This window comes from Chelonia mydas, chromosome 1 (assembly GCF_015237465.2).
Source record: "Chelonia mydas isolate rCheMyd1 chromosome 1, rCheMyd1.pri.v2, whole genome shotgun sequence".
NCBI classification, from domain to species: Eukaryota; Metazoa; Chordata; order Testudines; family Cheloniidae; genus Chelonia; species Chelonia mydas.
Window position 1 is genome coordinate 339,130,445 of NC_057849.1, and position 19,451 is coordinate 339,149,895.

Sequence of the window (19,451 nt, forward strand, 5' to 3'; positions counted from 1 at the left end):
TTTTCCTAGGTGGCAGATTTTAACCCTTTCCATGCTATTGCTGCAGCCAGTGCTAAGCCAAGGAGAGCACTCTCCCCCTGGCAAGAGCGTTTAGAGGCATGGAGGTGTCATGCCGCCTACATGTAGCCACACTGCACAAGTACTTTGGCACCACACAGCTGGTCCCAGGCAAAGCAGAGAAGTGAGCTTCTACTGAAGGGATTCCCTATAACAGGGGATGCCAGCTGTCGGAGCACTATGCTTTTAAGAGATCCTTAATGAGCTACAAGGGTCTCCAAGTTTGTTTATGTTAACACTCCCACCCAGGACTGAGGCATTGCCTTCTGGAGGGGGTCACCAAGTTCCTAGTGACTACCATAATGGGATCAAATTCCAAAGGATCCTGGAATTCTCAGTGGTTCCCATTCTCTCGGGGTTTCCCATTAATGCCTTACTTACCATCACTTTGTGCCGTCCAATGAGGTTCGGGGACTCGCACAGCAGCTGCACGTCCGACACGGTCACCACACATGGCTTCTCTCCTATCAGCACGGTGTAATTCAGCTTGGCGTTCCCTCCAGTCACCGGCGGGATTAGGTTCTTCCCCTGGACCGAGAGGAGCAAACCCACAAAATCTCAGCAGGGTGTAACGTGCCATTGGGTTGTCCCTGTGATGTGAGTGCCATCACTAGACATGCCCTCCTTGGCTCATCATTTACGGCCTTCCCCAAGGAGAGTAAATCCTGACCCACCCCTGGAAGATCGGGATAGATTGGTACAGGGCTCCCCTGCACCTTGTCTCTCTGGAATTACAGGCCTACATTTGCAAAAATAGGTGTCTACTCTGTGCCTGCACAAGCAGCTAACTGGACCCACAAAACACATGGCCACCTGCAAAATGGTTGCCTGTTTTGAATGTGCAAGTGTGTCTTTTGTGTGCACAATTATCTGTTTGCACACACATCACATACAGGGGCCCATATTGGAAAATGTAGGCCATAAAGTGCTCTTGCTTGCTGTCTGGCTCCCAGAATGTCTCAACCCACAAAGGGGCTGTTCTCGGATGTGCACAAATGGCGAGTGAGCAAGCTTTATCATTCCAAACGTGCCGCGTCTGGCTGCCATAATAACCATATTGTCAAGTACTGCAGCACCAACAGAGACATGGGGCCGGCTTCTCAGCTGGCGTAAACCAGCGTAGCTCCAGGAAAGTCAAGAGAACTATGCTGCATTACACCAGCTGAGGGTCTACTCTGTGGACATCCATTAGGGTGAACTGTCAAGAAGCGGAAAGGTTAGTTGTTCGAAGCTCTGTCCCCTGCGGGTACGGTGTTATGGAACATCACAAACGTTCTCTCTCCGTCTTTCCCTTTTCAGTGCAGTTTCTGCTGCTGCAAAATCCAATCCGCACACCAGGCTCCGGCAGCACAAGACAACATCTGCTGCGGTTTGGGGTAAAGTTAAGAACGCTGTGCTGCTATTGGTGGGATGTTGGCAGGAGCAGTGCTGCGATTGGTGGGATGCTGGTGGAGTCTCCGTTGTGATTGGAGGGATGCTGGCAGGCGCTCTGGTAGGACTGGTGATGCTGGGACTGGTGAGATGCTGGTGGGGGCTCTGTTGGGACTGGTGGGATGTTGGCAGGAGCTGTGATTGGCCGGATGTGTTCCTGGAGGGCATCATCATTCTCTGATGCTGCTCCCTTACCCCCATCTCCTCACCTTTAGGATGATGGGAGTTCCTGGCTTCAGTTCCAGGATCCCCGAGGGGTTGAAAGCCTCAAAGACTGGGTTTGGGTAGTAGGTGAAGTTGGTTTTGTTGAGGATCAGCAGGGACTGAACATTATCCAGGATGAAACCAAACTCTTCTGGGCGCTCGGTTAGCTCGGACTGGTGATTTGGGTCCACGGCCAGTGCTGGAGCCTGGCAGGTCATCTCCGTGGCGTTCTGTACCTCGCAGATCTAGAGGGCGTGAGCCAACGGAGAGCTTTATCAGAGCAGCCCCGCCCGCAACAGACACTTTACAAGAGACTGAATCCCCTCCAATAAAACAATATCCCACCCACGGCTGAGGAGAGGAAGGTAGCTACTGGACTGCTGTGAGGGACCAGCTGGGGCACCACAGTCACTCCATGACTACATTCAGCACCTTGAGAGCACGCTCAGCTGGGGCCACGGCTGGAAGGAGCATGGGGAGCCTGTCGCTCCTGCATGTGAGCCCTCAGTTGCTCCAGCTCCGGGCTGAGGCACACAGTGGGGGCCAGTGTAAGGGCACCTTGCCCCTCTCCCATGGGGGGCTTTGAACTCAAAGGATGCCGGTGTCAACACTTTTCTCCCGGAATGGAAAGTTCTGCCTTTTATTGCAGACAGGTCCAACCCGAGCTCCAGATCCCCTTCTCCCTGGTAACTATCCAAAAGCTGCACCTGCAGAAGGATCTCTGTTTTGTCAGCAGCCACAATCCCTATAATGGGCTTGTCATAAAAATAAAGGGAAGGGTAACCACCTGTCTGTATACAGTGCTATAAAATCCCTTCTGGCCAGAGGCAAAACCCTTTCACCTGTAAAGGGTTAAGAAGCTGAGATAACCTCACTGGCACCTGACCAAAATGACCAATGAGGAGACAAGATACTTTCAAATCAGGGAGTGGGGGGGACAAAGGGTCTGTCTGTCTGTGTGATGCTTTTGCCGGAAACAGGTCAGGAATGCAGTCTCAGAAACTCTGTTAAGTTAGTCAGTTATCTAGCTAGAAATGCGTTAGATTTCCTTTTGTTAATGGCTGGTAAAATACGCTGTGCTGAATGGAATGTATATTCCTGTTTTTGTGTCTTTTTGTAACTTAAGGTTTTGCGTAGAGGGATTCTCTATGTTTTGAATCTGATTACCCTGTAAGGTATTTACCATCCTGATTTTACAGAGGTGATTCTTTTACCTTTTCTTTAATTAAAATTCTTCTTTTAAGAACCTGATTGCTTTTTCATTGTTCTTAAGATCCAAGGGTTTGGGTCTGTGTTCACTTGTACAAAGGGCGTGTAGGGCTTGGGGGGATATTTTGGGGAAAGACATCTCTTAGTGGTCTCTTTCCCTGTTCTTTGTTTAACATGCTTGGTGGTGGCAGCATAGGGTTCAAGGACAAGGCAAAGTTTGTACCTTGGGGAAGTTTTTAACCCAAGCTGGTAAGAAAAAGCTTAGGGGGGTCTTTCATGCAGGTCCCCACATCTGTGCCCTAGAGTTCAAAGTGGGGAAGGAACCTTGACATGGTGGCAGAGCAGTGGGATCATTTTGAGATTTTTTTGGGGATCATTTTGAGATTATTTTGAGATAATTTGAACCAGAAGCACAGCAGGATTTTAAAAGATTTTGTAAAAGAGGATTGCAGCTGTAAATTCTGTGTCTCTGCCTGGGGGACAAAGCAGCAGGCATAACAAAGGGATTCTTCTTTTTTGAGCTGGAGTTTTCTCTACCTAAATGCAGGGTAGTTAACCTCCTGCAGGGAAATTCACAAGTTTTTCACAGACCTGAAGAGGTTTTTTTTTTTTTAGCTAAGAGCAGCTAGAGGGTTTTCTGTCTATTTGTCTGGAGACAGAGCTGTTAGGTTTTTTTTTAAGGATTTTTCTGTAGGCTGAGAATAGCTATCAGAGAACATAGGTATCACATTACAGCACAGCACTGTATACAGACAGGTGGTTACCCTTCCCTTTATTTTTATGACAGGGCTGGTCAACTGAACCTGCCTTTTTCTCCCCGCAAAGTTTGGGTTATCCAAACTTTGGCTCTAGAGGGTGGCCTTGCGTTTAAGGCACTGCACTGGGACCAGGAGATCTGGGTATTCCGAATAGACACTCTTATTCCAGAACAAGAGTGTCCACACCTGGTGTTAATCAGGAAGAGTTATTCTGGAATAACTCTCCATGTAGAAAGAACAGGAGTACTTGTGGCACCTTAGAGACTAACAAATTTATTTGAGCATAAGCTTTTGTGAGCTACAGCTCACTTCATCGGATGCAAAGATACAGCTCACGAAAGCTTATGCTCAAATAAATTTGTTAGTCTCTAAAGTGCCACAAGTACTCCTGTTCTTTTTGCGAATACAGACTAACACGGCTGCTACTCTGAAATCTCCATGTAGACAAGCCCTAAGTCTCTCTGTGCTTCAGATCCCCACCTGTAAAATGGGTGTTTTATTACTTTGTCTGTCCTGCCTATTTGGACGGTTAGCTCTCCAGGGCAGGGACTGTCTTTCACCAAGCATATGTGCGGCGCTCAGCAAAGAGGACTGGATCTCAGCTGAGGCCTCTCAAAGTTACTTTAGTACAAATAATCATGAACCCAAGCCTGGCTTTATGATTTTTTTTTTCAAACGTCCCTTTTGCTGTTTGCTATGATCCGCCCCTGCTCAAAGAGCATTCACTGTTACATCTACTTTAATACAGGGACTGGAGCTGATTTTGCCCAGATCAATTCAGATGAGAAAAGTGATTTGGACCCAATTCAAGGCAGATGATGCAGCCGTCCAGATGAGCTGCACTGGGACAGCTCTGCTGTGTCACTGAAAGGCCCAAGATCAGCCTGTGCACAGGAGGTCAGGCTATGATCGGGTACCAAGAGCTCTCACCCGCCGAGCCAACCAGTAGTTTGCAAGTTTAAATCCCTCTCCAGGGTCATCAGCTCACGACAGCTGTGCAGTCTACACGGGGCCTGATTCTGATCTAAGCTTGGTGTAACTCCAGTGGCAAGCTGCTGGTTTTACACCGGAGTAAGTGGAATTAGAACATGGCCTGTTGGCTGATGAGGGCACTTATAGATTGAGCTAGTCACTAGGCAGCCCAGCATCACGTTGCTCCCTGGCAGGGGGCTGAAGAGTGCTTGCTGAAGGAGATGAAGCATTGCGGGCAGCTAGCTCTGAATGCTGGAGAATCTATCTGCCAAATGACACTTGGTAAATGCAACAGGATAGAAAAATACCGAGCGTGACCCAGGATTGCCCCTAGAGGTTATTGTAAGTGGTGGGAGGTCATGGGAGTTGGAATCAGGCTCCAAACCTACTCCATGTCTCGGGTCCAGCCGAGAATGTGTCTCACACATCCTCTGTAGGGGCCAAATGCTGGGGGGCCATTGGCCCCTGGAATACTCATTGAGCCAATGGAGCTGCAGGGGCTCAGCCTCTCTCTGGGTTCGGCCCTACCTCTATAGCTAGGAGCCATTACATGGCACAGCTGGGTTACAGGGAGGCAGCAGGGCAAAAGGGAAGGAGTGTTGTCTAGTGGTTAAAGCAGGGGATGGGAAATCAGGACTCCTGAGCCCTATTCCTGGCTCTACCACTGATTCACTGGGGTAACATGAATTAATGTTGGCCAAGTGCTTCGAGATGACTGCCTAGGAGTCCTGCGGAAAGGGATCTGGGGACTATAGTGGACCACAAGCTAAATATGAGTCAACAGTGTAACACTAATGCAAAAAAAGTGAACATCATCTGGGCTGTATTAGCAGGAGTGTTGGAAGCAAGACGCGAGAAGTAATTCTTCTGCTCTACTCTGCACTGATAAGGCCTCAGCTGGAGTATTGTGTCCAGTTTTGGGCGCCACATTTCAGGAAAGATGTGGACAAAATGGAGAAAATCCAGAGGAGAGCAACAAAAATGATTAAAGGTCTAGAAAACATGACCTACGAGGAAAGATTGAAAAAACTGGGTTTGTTTAGTCTGGAGAAGAGAAGGCTGAGGTGGGACATGATAAGTTTTCAAGTACATAAAAGGTTGTTATAAGGAGGAGGGAGAAAAATTGTTCTTGTTAACCTCTGAGGATAAGACAAGAAGCAATGGTCTTAAATTGCAGCAAGGGAGGTTTAGGTTGGACATTAGGAAAGACTTCCTGTCAGGGTGGTTAATCACTGGAATAAATTGCCTAGGGAGGTTGTGGAATATCCGACATTGGAGGTTTTTAAGAACAGGTAAGACAAACATTTGTCAGGGATGGTCTAGTTATTACACAGTCCTGTGTTGAGTGCAGGGAACTGGACTAGATGACCTCTTGAAGTCCTTCCAGTCCTACGATTCCATGATTCTGTGAAACCCTTGGAAGAAAAGCCCCAGAGAAGAGCAGAGGATTTGTTCTTACTACCAGCTCCAGACCCTCTGAAACACACCCACCCTCTCATTCAGCCAGGCCCTTGCATGCTCATTGCCAACAGGCAGCTAGCACTGAGTGAGGCCTCAGAGTCCAGCTGCCAGTTCACACTGTGGCTGAGGCTCTGGCAGGCCCATTTTCACTGAGAGAGGAAGCAGAGAGCAGCTGTGTTGCCCTTCTGCTGACATGAAGAGTGACAGTCATGGGGCTGCTTGAGAAGCCAGATGCCCCATACACCTGCCCTCAAAATGTCAGCTGTCCTCAGCCTTCTGGAGCCATCCCTGATGTGTTCTCCACAGCAAGTTACAGAGAAAGGCTGCTGACCCAGGGGAGTGCCCATTCCAGCCTGGGCATGACCTGGCCCTGGCACTGCTGGCCAAGGCCCTGATCCTGCTGGATGCTGAGCACAGCCTGAGAAGGGTTGAGTAGCTGATGGCATTCTGCCTCTGCTGGGATCAAGCCCAGACTCTGAGCGAGGGAGGTAGGGTGAACAGATGTCCTGATTTGATAGAGACAGTCCTGATTTTGGGGTCTTTTTCTCACATAGGCACCTATTACCCCCCACCTCCTGCCCCGATTTTTGACACTTGCTATCTGGTCAGCCTAGAGGGAGGCTAAGACAGGTACAGAGGCCTGCCTCAGCCCACCAGTCAATGCATTCCCCCAACAAAGACCCAGGGAATCCCAGTGTGGAATTCCTCATCTGCTGCTCTGGGGATCCTCCCCCTGATGGCTGGTGGTGATGAGGAGCTAACCCACACCCCGGCTTCCCTGGCACCTCTTCTCTGCCTCCACAACAGCACAGCAATAAACGACATCTATCGAGGCACAAATTGTTTTTCTATTACCCACAAGCCTCTGCAAAATGCCACCAACCCCTTTAGCCTGTGAAGGGCTGTGTGCCTCACAGAAGGGACTGGTGCAGAAATTACCCTGAAAGCTCCAAGGTCCCTTCCAATAATACATGCCTTCAATAAACCAAGAGCTAGCGTCCTCCTTTCCCACCCCACCCCTTCCGCCTTGCCGGTACGATAGGCCAAGCCACTCTCGATTAGGCTCTGTGCCAGCTCCCAGAGCGCTCATGTCGAGCTAAATCTGGAGTGACACCGCGTAGGCCAGCCATGGCAGTGAGAAGAGATTCGCCTCTGCTCAGGAGTCCCCACGGCAGGGCAAGGAGACTAACAGGGGCAGGGTTTAATCAGGGCTTGTTGCTGTGAGGAGGCAGAGATCGAAGGAGCCAGGGGGCAGGGAGGGAGAAATGAGCTTCCTTCTCTTAAAACCATGTCTCATCCAAAGAAAACCACACATCCGGATATTGGAACATCAAGCAAATAAAAAACCCAAACAAACCCATAACAAATAAAACCTGGAGACATCCCTGGGTGATTCTGGAGCCAAATTAAAAGGGCGCAAACTACAAAGGGTCATTGTAACTGGCTCTGAGGTTAGCTTCAGCTGCTCCCTATCTTCATAGTGCCTCCTGCCTTACCTTGCTATACCCAGAGATGGCTTTTTAGGGAAGGTCTCTGCTGCAGGGGACACCAGCTGATACTGGCCCAGGCTTTTCTCAGAGAGTTTGGCGTTGATTCCTTCTTACTACTGGGTCCCTCTCCGCGTGATTTGCTCACTTTTACCTTTGCACGGACACACACCATCCATAGCCTCACAGGCACTAGTGCCCTCATTTTTAAAGATGCTGGGCTCCTCCTGCTTCCATGGGATCCCTGGGGTTTGTGGGTTCCCGGCACTTCTGAAAATCAGGCCAGATGACCCTCATTTTCAGAGATGTTGAGCATTCACAGTTCCCACTGACTTCAGTTGTACTGCGTTCGTGGCTTCTGAAACCCCAGGTGCTACTGAACAAATTCTCCTCTCACTTACGGGTGTAACACCACTGGCTGGTGGAGCTGCTCCCAATTTACACCAGGGTAAGTGACAGCAGAACCAGGCCATTAAGTCCTGGTGGGTCTCCTGGCTGCGGAGGGCTGGTTATGCTGCTCCTGAATTGGCCAGAGGGGGAATAGGGTGTTGCTAGAGTGACAACAGGGTATTCCCAGTCCCTGCTGCCCCAGTGTGCTTATCTTCCACCCCCTGGCATGGCAGCGAGGTGACCCACATCATTAATATCAGAATGCAGTGTGGGGCCTTGTGTGCAGTAGGAATCGGTGACAATTCCTAGATGATGAGTGTCCATATAACAGAAACTATCCCTGCCAATAACTGTTGCAGCAGAGCCTGAGAACCACCTGGATCTTGGAGAATCAATGCTCCTCTCCCTGCTGCAGGTTGGATTTGAGGCCCACTGGGCAGGCAGGCTTGCTTGGGCTGCTGACGCTCTGCCTGTTAAACAGGAGACTCCAATCTCCAGAGCTGTCCTGTAGCCCCTTTCACCAGCCCGGCCACGTTCCTTAACACCGCTCTCCTTCCCAGAGGCAATACTCACATTGACGTGTTCCTTCCCACCATGCTTGGCCCGGATCTGAGGGTTCTGGATAAGGTCCAGGTGAGTTCCCCACACGGCTATGGGGGTGTTTCCACTACAGAACAGAAAGAAGGAACAACAAGAATTACCTGTTATCGAGGCCCAGAACTGAATGTTACCATGATGGGTGATCTGCGAATCCCTTGAACAGACAGGAAGAGAGGGGCTTCCACACCCCTGGACTGGGAGGTGAAGCCCCGTCTATCAGGTCCAAACATTCACACAAGCATTTCCGCTGCCATGTCACATTGCAAACCCCCGTCTGATTTGCTATGAGTCCCATGTACTCCCCTACGAGGTGAGCTCCTGTGGCTTGGGTTCTTTCTCACTACGGGTATTAGCTGCTTCTCTCCAGGGTGCATCTTGTTCTGTTGTTTCTGTGACAGGGGACTCAAACTGCTTTGAACACAGAGGACCCCGCCCTCTGGTGCTCTCCTTCTCAGACCTGTCGCCTGCTTTACGTTCACTTACTAAATATTTAGTGCAAAGTGCATGAATGAGTTTATTGTACCCTCGTGGGCACAGTGATCTCTGGAGATCGATGGGAGAATCGAAGGGGATCTCTATATAGCAGCTGGGAGGTGTCATTCCCAGTGCGGAGAGACATAGCTGCACAAGCGGAGACGTTGCTGCGACAGGGGCAGTGGCTCGGGCTAGTCGCCCCACTATAAACCCACCTGAACCCCTCGGAATGTAACCAGACCAGCCACCACCGGCCACCGTGGCCACACTGCTGTTTTGAGGTGCTAGCTTGAGCAGAGCTATCGTGTGTATTTCTACCCGTCTCCCGGCGGCTGTGCAGATATGCCCTAAGAGAGAGGCTCCAGCCGCAGCATTCAGTTTGAATCCATGGTTTTGGTCTATCCCATTAGAGAAAGGAGTCAATCTGCAAAATGTGTAAGGTGGTGTTCACCCTACACCAGCCCTGAAAGCTGAGGAAAGGGCCTATTAGTGTGTTTAGGCTGGAGAAGCAACCCCTGACTGGAAGAGGAAGCTCAGCTGATCAGAGCACTAACAGGCCCCAGCCTCAGGCATGCACGGAAGCACACTTCTCCCTGGTCCCACCGCCTTCTACCAAGGCTTTACTTCTGTGGCTGATATCAACCAGGTCCACCTTCCGCCTCTCTGACTGGCTTGGTCCTTCTTTCCACCCCTTCCCCTCTGTCTTGCTGACATCTTCATTCAGCCCTCCCCATCTTCCCTTTCTTGTCCCCAGGCTTTAGGGCAACAGGATTTTCCCCAGCCAGAATCCCTGAGCATCCCGCTTGGCAGTACCTCAGAGCACAGTCACCCTGGGCCATGGGAGGGGGAACAGGTTCTCTGGTTTTAGAAGTGAATGGGGACACCAGTAGCTCTGTACAGATTTCTCCAGCACTCCCTAGCCTGGCCCGCTGCGGTGAGAGCTCTCTGCCTGACATTAGATAGCCATCTCAATCTCTCTCTTCCTTTATTGCGTGTGCTGAGAAATGGAAGTGAATGCACAATGGGATGTTGAGGACGCGACACTGCATTAGCTGGAGAGATGATGCCTGTCTCTACAACTCCAACTCCTTACTCTCCCCAACCCATCTCTCGCTCTGGGCTTGGCTGGGCCCTCTTGCCTGTGGCAGACAGGGGTGCTGCTGACAGCTTGTGTGTCAGATAATGCTGGGGCCTGGGATTTTTCTCAAGTGGACCCCTGACTGCTCAGGAGCCTCGATAATGTGTTCTTTACTCTTCAGAGCCAACTGATGCTAAATGTAACTCAAATCAACCCCAGACAGTCTGTTTTAATGTCGCCTTGTAAAATTCTACTCCCCCAGCATGAGTAATTTTTTTTTGGACGTGTAAGTCAAATAGGATCCGTTTGTTTCTATTATTGCCATGAAAAATGGCAGGTGAGCGGAATTTGTGCCTGGCCTGGTACGTTTTCATGATGACTTTGCAAGGCTGGTGTAATGACACTCATTCAGCCTTCAGAGTTCTTAACCCAGAAGTCAGGGACAAGTTGAAGAAAGACCCATAAGTTGCTGTGATGAAGCGTATTGTACGATAAATCTCTCTCATCTGGCACCCTGCCCTCTAGCAGTGGCCAATACCTGCTGCTTAGAAGGTGACTTTTCCCCTGCCAAGAATGTAAAACTATACTAGAGGCAAGAAGGAAAATTCTTCCCTGACCTTGGCAGTTGATCAACTTACGGCCTCAAGTATGGAGGTCAATTAAACCATTCTTGATTTACTTCAAAGAGCTGCACATGTCACCACTGGCCATACAATGATCCAGCCCTTTCTGACAGCCCAGCTTTGCTGCTTGCCTCAACAACTGCCAGTAGCGGAGAGTTTCACAGGTTAGCTCCACACTAGGAAAAGAGATGCTGAGATACATATGTAGGATGTTCCGTCCTGTCCCCCTTCACTGTTTTCCAAGGCTTTGACCTCAAGAAGAGGCTCAGAAGTGGAACTGAAGGCAGGACTGAGGTGCGCTGGATGCGTTGTATTAGATTGCCACACTTGCTGGCAATGTGCCTGACTCAAGGTCAAACTGAGAAGTGGATAGTGAGGCCAAGTGGTTGGGACAGCAGCGGTCAGGCCTAGCAGTCAGGCTGGGGACCAGATCCAGGAGTCGAGTAGGAATCAAGAACAGGGCTGGAACAAGGCCGGGGCAGGAGCAGGCTGGAGCAGGAGCAGTGTGTAAGAACCTCCAAGTGGCAGGGGATACTCCTGGCAAGGTAGTGACGTTGAGCAGACTGGAATGGCCGCTCGCAATGGGAACCCATATCCCTGGCCTTGGGAACTCCTGGTTAGACCTGAGCCTGTGGACTGGCTGAGCCCTGGCAGATAGATGTGCAAGCTCTGGCTGAGGGATAACTCATCAGATCAGTGGCGCTAACCTGGGGGGGCTCAACGAGCACTCCTCAGGTTCAGAGGTGACTCATTACACTCAAGCCATTGCTGTTCATCTCCACAGAATGAACATTGGTGATCCCTCCTACCTAACCACTTAAAACAGCAAGGGGCGGAGGGACTAACTGGACAGCAAGAGATGCATACTCCCATCTGTCTGTGCTACTCAGCTGGCAGCTGAAAAGGCAATCAGTCCACAGGTTTTCATTTCTTTCAATAGCAATGGAGCGCTGGACGGTTCAGGGGAAAAGGCACTGGGACAAGGAGTCTCTCCGCTCTGCTATTCCAGTGCAGAGCCTCCACACAGCTCAGCCAACGCACCTCAAGCTTCATCTGCAACACTTCTGCTAGTCCAGGGGTCACCTACCCATGACCACCAATCAGCGTGGACTGTACAGTGGTTCTGTGAGGAGAACTAATGTCCTAGAGGCACCAGGATCAGCCCCACCAAACTCACTCTAGCTCAGCTCTGCATCACCACTTCCAATCCAGCTCTGGCTGGGCGCAACCAACAATGGGATCCGTGCTTGGGGGTGCTTGGGGGTGCATATGAATGGAAGAAGGGGACTCAGTCCAGGCCCTGGTGGACCGGGTGCGCCACCATCACAAAACCCCAGAGGTGATACCCTGGCTGGCACCCGCAGCAGTAAGTGCCAGATGCTGTTCCTGGCTCTCCATTAAGCACAGAGAGTCCCATTTCACTTCACAACTCAACTCATACTAACTAGCCCTCTTGTTGGCAGCTTCAGCAGAGAAACCCAGGAGCAAACAGGCCCTGAAGAGCAAACTCCCCTTTCACTTGTGGCCAGGGCATCGGCAGGGTGGAGGAAGCTGCCTGCGCTGTCACTTTCCTGTGAATAATGGAGGGATTCAGTGACCAGCACTGTCAATCCAGTGCCTTTCACCAGCACTGAGGAAGGGAGTAAAGCGCTTTCTCATTTCAGCGATAACCTGAACTCTGTGACTAACAACCCCCCAGAATGGAAAATCCAGACACTAAAGCCGCAAGCCCAACGTGGAAAGATTCAATCTGGTGAAATTGGTAAATTCCCCCACCGTAATTGAAGTCATTAATTGATTTGTGAAAACATCTTCTGGATGGGAGCTGAACCTGGGTATTTACGAGATGTGACCTAATCCCCGGATACTCCAATCACTCCAGGCTGACAGGGGAGCTGAGAGCTGTGATGGATGGATGAGAGGAGACTCATATTTCTTATATGGTATCATTTAAAGCAAATACTAGAGCATTTAATGACCAATTTCTCTCTTCACTGGGCCAGTCTCGCAGGCTTGTGACAGTATTTATCTAAGGCTTTGCTTCCTTCCATACTCAGGGCCAAATTCTCCTCTCAGCTACTCTTCTCAGTGCAACCTCGCTGGAGCAAATGGGGTTGCATCAGTGGAACTAAGGGGGAAATCTGGGCTTGGCACAGGTCAGGGCCATTAGAATGTGGACCTTGTTGGACAGGGGCCATGTTTTTCTTTGTCTCTGTGCCTCACAATGGGGTTCTGGGGCTGCTGGGTGCTACGGAAAAACAAATATTAAAACAGTGACAGCAGGGTATGGAGCAACTCGGAACTGAGTGACCAGTGTGGTGTGTACCTCTCTGTCCTGGAGGAAATTAGTGAGGGTTCCAATGGGTGTGAGGTTTGGTTAGGATGAGGGATCATTAATAGGGAGGCATCTCCATGCTATCTGAACCTTCTGGGTCTGCAGACATGGGGTGGAGATCTAACGAGAGATCCCGCCAGGCCATAAATAGCCTTCCCATGGAACTCCGGCACTTTCAATTTAGAAAGCAACTGGAGCAAGTGCAGGAAAGCAGTGGAAATTAAAGGGCTTGTGTATGATGGGGTAACATGCACTAGGAGGGTGTGATTTCTAAAGTGCACTCATCTGCATTACTTGGCCTGTGTAGACACTGTTGGTGTGCACTGAAGATTCCCTAGTGTGATTTAACGGAGCAGTTTCAAACAACGCGATGTTAAAGCACGCGAGGGAACCTTTAGTGCTCACTGGCAGGGTCTGAATGGACCAATTAATGTGCAACACATTTGTGCACTTGAGAAATCACACCCCTGTAGAGCACATTACCCTACGGTGTAGAAAAGCCCCAAAAGGAAGTAATGTGACCCAAACTTGCTCGAACCTCATTCAGAAAGGAGCAGTTCAAGTTCTCGAGGGTTTTTATTTTGTCTGAATGGGTTCAGCCAAACCCAGACAAGATCATGAAATTCTCCACTGAGATCCTCTGGGAGATACATCAGCATGGGTCTAGCCAGCCACAGGGGAAAGTGGAAGAGTCTGCAACAGAAGAGAATCCAGTCCTTTTCCCCTACCACTTATGGGGAAAATCCTGGAGTTGGGAGACAATCCTGGAGTTGGGAGGCAAATTCCTGGATTTGGGGGTGGCGGGGGGGTTGGCATAGAAGTGGAGGGTGAAACTCTCCAGTCCTCAGTACTGGGGCAAAAATCTCTAACCTCAGACACGAGACCCCCTTGTAATTAAAACAATTGCCATGGTACTCCCAAGACATGCATTTGGCAAAGGCTCATGTGTGGATTTTGCTTCATTAAGCAGGGAAGTTGTCCCCTGCTAGAGGAGATGCAGAAGGCTTGTTAGACGCAAGCATTGCACAAAGGCCCCTTGCAGCTCCTGGAAGGAACACAGCTACCATCTTAAGTCACCAGCGAACTCTGCCTAGTCAATGGAAGATCTTCCATGTGCATGTGCACACACAGACACAGCACACAATGTGCTTTGAGAGCCACCCCGCTGAAGAGCACTATATACAGTGTAAGGCATCGTCACCCACGCTTAGTCCTGTGAGCACCCTCCTGCTCCCATTAGGCTCTTTGGCCCTGATTCGGCAAAGCACATGCTTAGGCCCCACTGAAGTCAAGGTCACGTCACCTAAGTCCCACTGGAAAGTGCATGGCTGAACTGGGGTCTTAATCAGCAGGAGAAGCCCACATGCCTGGATCCAGCTGTGCAACAGAGAACAACGGGAGTCAGGGACAGAGGAAATGGTGGCTGTCTTCGTACCTGATGATGCTCCACTCTGGCTCAATCCTCAGGATGGTGGGGTCCTCCATGTACTCAAACTGCAACTCCTGATGTATTTTGGCTTTGTCCACCCTCACGGACACCTTCACCTTATCAAAGCCGTCGTCCGAGGCTGTGGTGTTACAGACAATGTGCTTCGTGGACCTCCTGTGAGCGGAATGAAGCAAAAATCAACCAGTCTTAAACAGTGTGAGCACGACAATGTCACCATTAAAGGGCTCTGCCACCAACCCTGCTGTCCAGTCCCCATTCCGTGCTTTGTAACCAACCCATCCCTAACCTGGGGAACTCCCTGCTGTGGACTTTGTGGGAATAGAATAACACATGTACCTGAATAAAAATTAGCATCTACATTCATACTAGCTAGGATCACACTGCAAGGGCTCTCAGTGCTCAAGCCTCAGGGCATAAACAGAACCCGAGCTGGGGTCCAAGAGACCTTTCCGTCCAGGGACAGCCCTGCATGATTAAGAGCCTGATGAGTGTTTGATTTCTTCCTTCAAAGCATCAGCAGTGACCACTGTCATGAGAAAGGCCACGGGTTGGTTCTGCATCAGCTTTCTCATCTGTAATATGGGATGACACCACCCACTTCACGGGGGGACCGTTGGACTCAGCTAACTAATGTTCACAGTGCATTTTGGGATCTTGGGATAGAAGGTGAAAATGCACTTAGAGGTATTTTATTGTAATTAGAGAGGAGCCGGAACCAAAACCCTAGTTTGTGGCAAGGTTCAAAGCCCGATTCAGGTCTGAATTTTGCAGCTGGCCTCTCCCTCTGTAATGGGTGGAGCAAAGATCCGAGGTCCTACTGCTTTTGATTTTCAGGAATTAGTGATCTGTGACTCAGTCTCATCTCTAATTACAACCATAGGAGGATCAAACTGAGCTCACTGTTACCTGCATGCTTCACCTCTGCTCCCTTTCTATCCTCCAGCCTCCCCTCAGCCGTCCTCACACAGTGTCTGTCTACAGGCTCCACTGCTCCTTGAACACTAACTGTTCACTCTTCTTCAAGCAGCGCTAATGCACATGTGAACTCCTAAATCACGGGCTGTTACCACGTGACCATAAATTACTGACGTCAGGTCACCAGATGCCCATGAATGACTCACAGGGTTTGACTCATAGTGACAGCCCAGGAGACTGAAGTCTTGTAACCCCAGAAGAGATGCAGCGTGGGCCATGGTAGCTGTGCAATTTCCCCCTCCATCACCTTGCCAATGTGCCTCAACCCTGCAATGGAAGGCCTCCTTTGAGATGGGAGAGGCCTTCAGTCTCAAGCCCCGCTTAGTGTTTGGCCTCTCTGGGAACCACTGGTTGCTAATTGCTACATTAGTGTTGATCACGGTGATGGTAGGTTTTGTGTTGTAGATGTCACTAAGACCTGAACTTGGACTCCTTTTCAGGTGGATTAATGAACATCCAGTAGAGGACACTGACTCTCGGTCACCACCGTCCTGGAGTGGAATCGAACTGCTGATCTAGAGCTGAAAAGTTCTGTGTCCTGGTCTCCAGCTGAGCCATCCATTTCACCATCTTGCAAGATTATTTTTAGAGATGAGAGAGTTGTTTTAATACTTAGAATCAACTGTTTTTTTCCCCTGTTAAGGCAGGGATGTGGGATGGAATCTTTTGCACTGTACTCCCACACTGACTGGCAAAGCACGGGTCCCGCGGAGAACGGTAATGAAATATAACCAGGGACCATGGAAAATGTACATCCTATACTAATCAAAACAGTGAAATGAATCCTGTCTTCCCACCCAGGGACATGCACAATAAGGATCCTCTAATGGACTGCAGAACAGAACTGACACACAACAAGAAATGTGCTTGTGTGTATATAACAGAGAAACTATAATGGGCCAGCCTACTGTGATGTATATCTGTTTCACACCATTACTAACACGGTCCTCAAGGGTGCTTAGGGAAGGTCTAGCCAGTCTTTGGTTTCATGCTCCCTCCCTTTTGAGCTATGCCTTTCATGGATATTTTTACTTTTAATGTAAACTGTGCCTGAATGATTTGGGTACTTTGAGATGCAAGGGGGAGGGAGTGACAGTACTGCCCTGTCCAGCAGACACAGTCACTCCACTTCCCCTAACAGCTCTGCCAATGCAGCTCAGACCTGACCAGCAACACTCCCTGCTATTCCAGTCAGAAGACTCCAAATGTCTCAGCCGTGTACCTCAACCCTCCTCTGCAATACCCGCTGCTAGTCCAGTTGTCATCTATTCATGAGCTGTGACCCCACCCCAATCATCTCAGCTTGTATGATGATTAGGTGACGAGAACTAATATCCTATAGGGACCGGGATGAGACCCAATGAGCTCCCTTTCATTTCGGGAAGGTGCTGGAGCACTGTAACCACGTTCTACATGCTCAGCCCAGCACCAAGGACGGTGGACAGACAGAGGGGGCTATTTCATAGCCTGGTGCCAGAACATTCCCATCAGAAAACTGCGCCAGCCACATCTCTCCGTTCACGGCTCCCTGCCCCTGGCACGTGCTGCAGGGAAGGATTACGTGCGCACCTGTAAAAGAGACAGGGCTGCCGCCCAAATGTCACCACAACGTTGCTGCCAGCGTTCAGGTTGGTGCCTGTAATGGTCACCTGTGTGCCCCCCGACACTGGACCCCGCTTTGGCTTCAGGTCAGAGAGAGTCAGAGTCTGTGGAGAGAAAGGGTCACATTGAGAATGTATTGGGGGTATGTTTGCCGGTCGGTGCCAGTAGGAATGGGGTGTCTTTAGTATTTGCCTTATTCTATTGGGCTGGTAAGCAACAGAGGCTATGAGCCTTGGCGATCATGATCCTATTGGTTTATCTTGTCTTGTCTCTTATCTTTTTCTCCCTGAAACTGGGTCAAATGTTCCAGCTGCTCATAAAGGTTCAATGATTTCAAAAGGGAGTTGCAGGCATGGAGTGACCACAGCAAAGGACCCCAGATCTCCCTTGCCCTTCAGAGAAAGCTCAGAAGTAACTTTGCTATGATACAGACACGCCTCAGGAAGCCAAGCCATTCAGATCCTGCACTGACTGAATGGATCTGAAGTGGCACTGCACATGTGTTATACTGACCGCATGAAGAATTCCGACAGAGTTTAACAGAGACAAAAACAATAGAGAAATTACTCTACAACCCTGTTTATGTTAATAGCAAATGAGCTCCTTTCTATAGGTTTTCAAAGCCAAGGTATAGACTGTGACAGAGGATAACAACCCTGCTATGGAATTCTACTCTCTAGTCAATTACATAGGACTTTCCCATAAGGGAAAAAGGAAAGGGGGCGGGTGGCCTTGGGCACAGGGGCTCTGAAGATCTGGGTTCAACACTTGGCTCTGTCATAGACTTGCTGTGTGATCCCTGAGTAAGTCACTGGATCTTTCTGTGCCTCGGTTACTCATGCGTTAAATGAGGGTAATAATACTACCTGTCTTATCTATTTAGATTGTAAGATCTCCGGGGCAGGAACTATCTGGGACTGGGTGTATCTACAATGCCTGGCACAACAAAGCATTGATCTGTATGTGCTACCCTAACACAACTAATAACGGAAGGTGGTACTTCCAAATCATCATTTCATTTAGTTCATGCTCACTTTCTTTTTCTTTTTTGTTTTTGAGCTGCTCTTCAAAATACACCCAGATGCTGGACAAATGTATCTGAGAAGATTCCTTAACATCCAAGAGAAAATGAACCCCCTCCTCACCCCTCCAATCAAGATTCAATAATCATACTCCGAAGGCACAGATTACACTGATACCAAAACACAGAAAGGAAGCATCCATTTTCAGGGAGAAATTTGAAGTTACAGTTTATTCTTTCATTAGCATTTTAATAGAAAAACTTTTCACTCACTCCCAAGTGAAAAGCTACTATCTGCATTTCAATGAAGATTTTTTTTTCTTTTTAAGAATGATAGCACAAAAGCTTGAAGCTCTCCCCAGTTCCTCTGAATAAGCAGGTACAATACATTACCATATTCCTGAGCTTCGGAGACCATTGATAAAATTGTATAAAACCACCCAACACACGTACTGGTTCCCTCTTTCAGCTCCCCCCCCCCCCATCACTGGCTAATCATTTTGAAACCACACTGAAACACAACGGAAACTTTTTTGCTCTGCTTTCACTCCAAATTAAGTTAGCACTTAGAAAAGGGGCCGAACTGACAGCAGCCCGGGAGTCTGAAGTCTATCTATGCAGCAGGGTAAGCTCCCTGCTTTCCTGCTCTCATGGGATCATCCTTTGGTGAGATGGAGGTGCAATCACCATGTCCCACTGATTGATTCCTTAGCCTCTCACCCAAGACTGCCGGCCAGGGTGCAAATTAGTGCTGACTATGAGGGTGCTAGCTTTGATGCAATTTCCTGTCTAGTAGGATTTGGACTGAGAATCACCAACTCATTCCACAAAAGCCACTGAACAGCCATTGGATGTTGGCTACTTTTAATCACTAACAATCCCAGTGAAATTTGCCTCAGTGTCCTAAAGGTGACAGGCTCCATATCCCTGTCCCAATCTCCTGAGGCATCTTTCTCCTCCTCTGCTTAGTTTTATATGACACCTATCCAAATGACTTCACTAGCCTGCATTCAATGGTCCTCAGCAAAACGGAATCCCAACCAAGATGCCCTGCTAGAGCGGGTCACTGAGTTTTTGGAGGTATTATCAGAAGATTTGTGACTCAGGGTATTTGCACGAAAAATCAGACTCCAGACTCTTTACCTTTTCCTTATTGGCAAAATGCAACAGAAAACACAAGGAGGATTAGTGGAGCTGTAACAGGCTGATGTGGATGGAGATGGTGATAGAAAGGAGGTGTCCAATCTATCTTCCACAAACAGTGTGTATCATTCCATTGGTGCTTTCGTCCTCTCTTCCCTTTATTTCCTTCTTTTGATCCCCT

The 19,451-nt window shown here is 49.3% G+C and overlaps 1 protein-coding gene across 1 annotated transcript in view; it reads right to left on the reverse strand.

Moving 5' to 3' along the window:
* Positions 1–19,451, reverse strand: part of PLXNA4 (plexin A4) — a 582,073-nt gene that overhangs the window by 88,032 nt on the left and 474,590 nt on the right. Inside the window, exons 14-18 of the mRNA XM_037889370.2 lie at positions 17,074–17,210; positions 14,515–14,682; positions 8,543–8,636; positions 1,698–1,937; positions 439–585 (exon numbers count right to left, since the gene is read on the reverse strand). Coding sequence (XP_037745298.1) covers positions 439–585; positions 1,698–1,937; positions 8,543–8,636; positions 14,515–14,682; positions 17,074–17,210 — 786 coding nt within the window. The remainder of the gene's footprint in view (positions 1–438; positions 586–1,697; positions 1,938–8,542; positions 8,637–14,514; positions 14,683–17,073; positions 17,211–19,451) is intronic.